At 32.9% G+C, this 2,409-nt stretch overlaps 1 protein-coding gene across 1 annotated transcript in view; it reads left to right on the forward strand.

Annotated features, from left to right (window-relative positions):
- Window positions 1–1,915, forward strand: part of LOC110283945 (vomeronasal type-1 receptor 4-like) — a 3,210-nt gene extending 1,295 nt beyond the window's left edge. The window contains exon 2 of the mRNA XM_021149500.1: window positions 1,822–1,915. Within this exon, the coding sequence (XP_021005159.1) occupies window positions 1,822–1,915 (94 nt within the window). The remainder of the gene's footprint in view (window positions 1–1,821) is intronic.
- Window positions 1,916–2,409: the final 494 nt, after the last annotated feature.

The following is a 2,409-nucleotide window of genomic DNA, read 5'->3' on the forward strand; positions in this document are numbered from 1 at the left end:
AGAGAGAGAGAGAGAGAGAGAGAGAAATGCAATTTGTCATACCTTGTGTGAGCAAGTATAACTCAAATTAGGAAGACGAATGAAAAACTAGGTATATTTTAGGTTTCATGCCCATTATGCCCTTTGTGTTGTGCTCTTTGGTTTTTTGTGTGACACACCCAGAAATAAGCAACATAACCATTTAGTGGAAATCTATGCTTATATTTTGTTTCCTTGCATTGTTGCATTATATGTCCTACAACTTTTTTTAAATGGAATGTAAAATTACACCCTGCATTACTGTTCCCCTTGTGAATGTGTGATATTGTATCTTCCTTCCTTTGTTATACTCATACTTTAAATGCAGACATATATGTATAACACATTTCAATATACAAGAGGCCCACTCATGGCTCCAATAAATTTTCTACATTTGATATAGATCTGCATATGTTTTCCAAATAGAATGTAAAATAATGAAGCCCAAACTTGCCATCTGGATTCCCTCCTGTATCAAATAAAAACATGGAGGTAAGTTTGACCTTAATGTTCAGATCATTTTAAACGATTTCACTTNCCAAATAAAATAATTTCAGTGTATAATTTATATTTGACTTTTACAATTTCTCATGCTTCATATAATGTATTTCTATATTCTACATATTGCTGATGGAATTCTCCTCTATGCTTATGAAAGAATCAACATGGACACTGATCTCTTCAGTGCTGGGAAGATGGATCAGCAGTTAGGAATGTGAACTCCTCTCATAGAGCCAAGAGTTGAAGTGCAAACACNTCCACACATTAGCTAACCTCTGCATATAACTCTAGATTCCAGGGTGCCATGTCCTCTTCTGGAATCCCCAGGCACTGAACACATTAGTACAAAGTTCTTCGCTTTCTTAATCAACATGCTCTGTGATATGGGAACTTTCTCAGTGTCTCCCCAGAAACCATATATTGGACACTTGGTGCCATCTGGCATGTTATCCTGGAGGAAACATTACATGTTCCAGTTCTATCTAACTACATATCTTTCCAAGTGAGATCTCATGAACCATGTTCCCACTAACTTTGATCACATCTGCTCTGCTGTCCTCACTGTATCTATGCAGATTTATTAACATACTCCTACAACTTCAAATCTATGAGATAATTTCTTTTACTTTCTTTGGGAATTATTCAGGCTTATGCAGTATTTTCTGGAGGGAAAGGTTGATAAAATCAATATGTGTATTTTTCAGTATAAAGTATCAGAGTTGGGAAGTGACATATGGGTTTTCAAATATGTTTTAGTGGTAGCTAAATAAACACTTTCTATATATAAATGAATATGAATACATTTTGGTTCACACATATAGTAATAATTTTCCCAATTGTTCTGTTAATGTCTATTCAGTAGATATTCTTTTCTTTAAAAAATATCTGTCATTCATAGATTTTGTTTTTTTTCTTAATACATTCTTGTTATAATAGCTCTGCCTTGTTTTTCTATAGTTTCTTCAAAACAATTAACAGAGAAAGAATGAGAATTTAGATTTCCCAAAGAAAAAGCACTTAATTGGTTTTATAATACAAATTTCTAAAACTTGAAATTACCAACATGCTGGTAATACAAAATTGGCTTACTAGGTTTTATTTTTATACTTTTATGCAAATGTACATGGAAAGAGTGTAGTAATAATGAAATGAGATGATGAATTTGAGATGGAGTGAGTCAGTGGGACATTGAATGGATTGAAGGAAGAAAGAAGAGAGATATATTCTAATTAAAATAAAAATATCATCTTATACATAAAATAAATGGCAGAATAATGCTCACAGTCAGTACACTGAATCTGTCAGTAGTAATTTTATCCTTTCTTTAAAAGAAATTTTACAGTTCAATATATTACAAAAGAGTAGTTTTCATCTTGGTACTGAAACCTTTCATTGATTCCCTCAAGTTGTCATCCCTCACACTCTAAGATATATTTCAACTCTCCTGGTATTTCTATTTCTTGTTACATCACATTCATGACATAGCCGATAACACTGAAGATTAATCATAGAATCAAAAGTCTCAACTAAGAGAGCAACTTGACAAGAGTGTGCAGTCAAAAATATTAGTGATCTGTCATCCCCTATACATGAGCATTCCCAAAATTTGATGCAATGATTCTGGTGGTGTAGAGTGCACAGAACACTTGGCACCTTTCATTAAAACCCTGTATCACATGTACTAATTCCATACTATAATGCTTGACACAACTATGTCAATCTATATTCCAACTAATACTCATATAAATTAACTACATTCATTTATTTCTGAAGTATCCCATACCCATGTCATAAAAGTAATGGTGAGACATATTAAAACTATATGTAATTGCAAGAGACCTAAATGCTAATTGATAGTTTAGCTGTGGATGTGTTAACAGAGACACAGGA

Source organism: Mus caroli, chromosome 17 (assembly GCF_900094665.2).
Source record: "Mus caroli chromosome 17, CAROLI_EIJ_v1.1, whole genome shotgun sequence".
Lineage (NCBI taxonomy): Eukaryota > Metazoa > Chordata > Mammalia > Rodentia > Muridae > Mus > Mus caroli.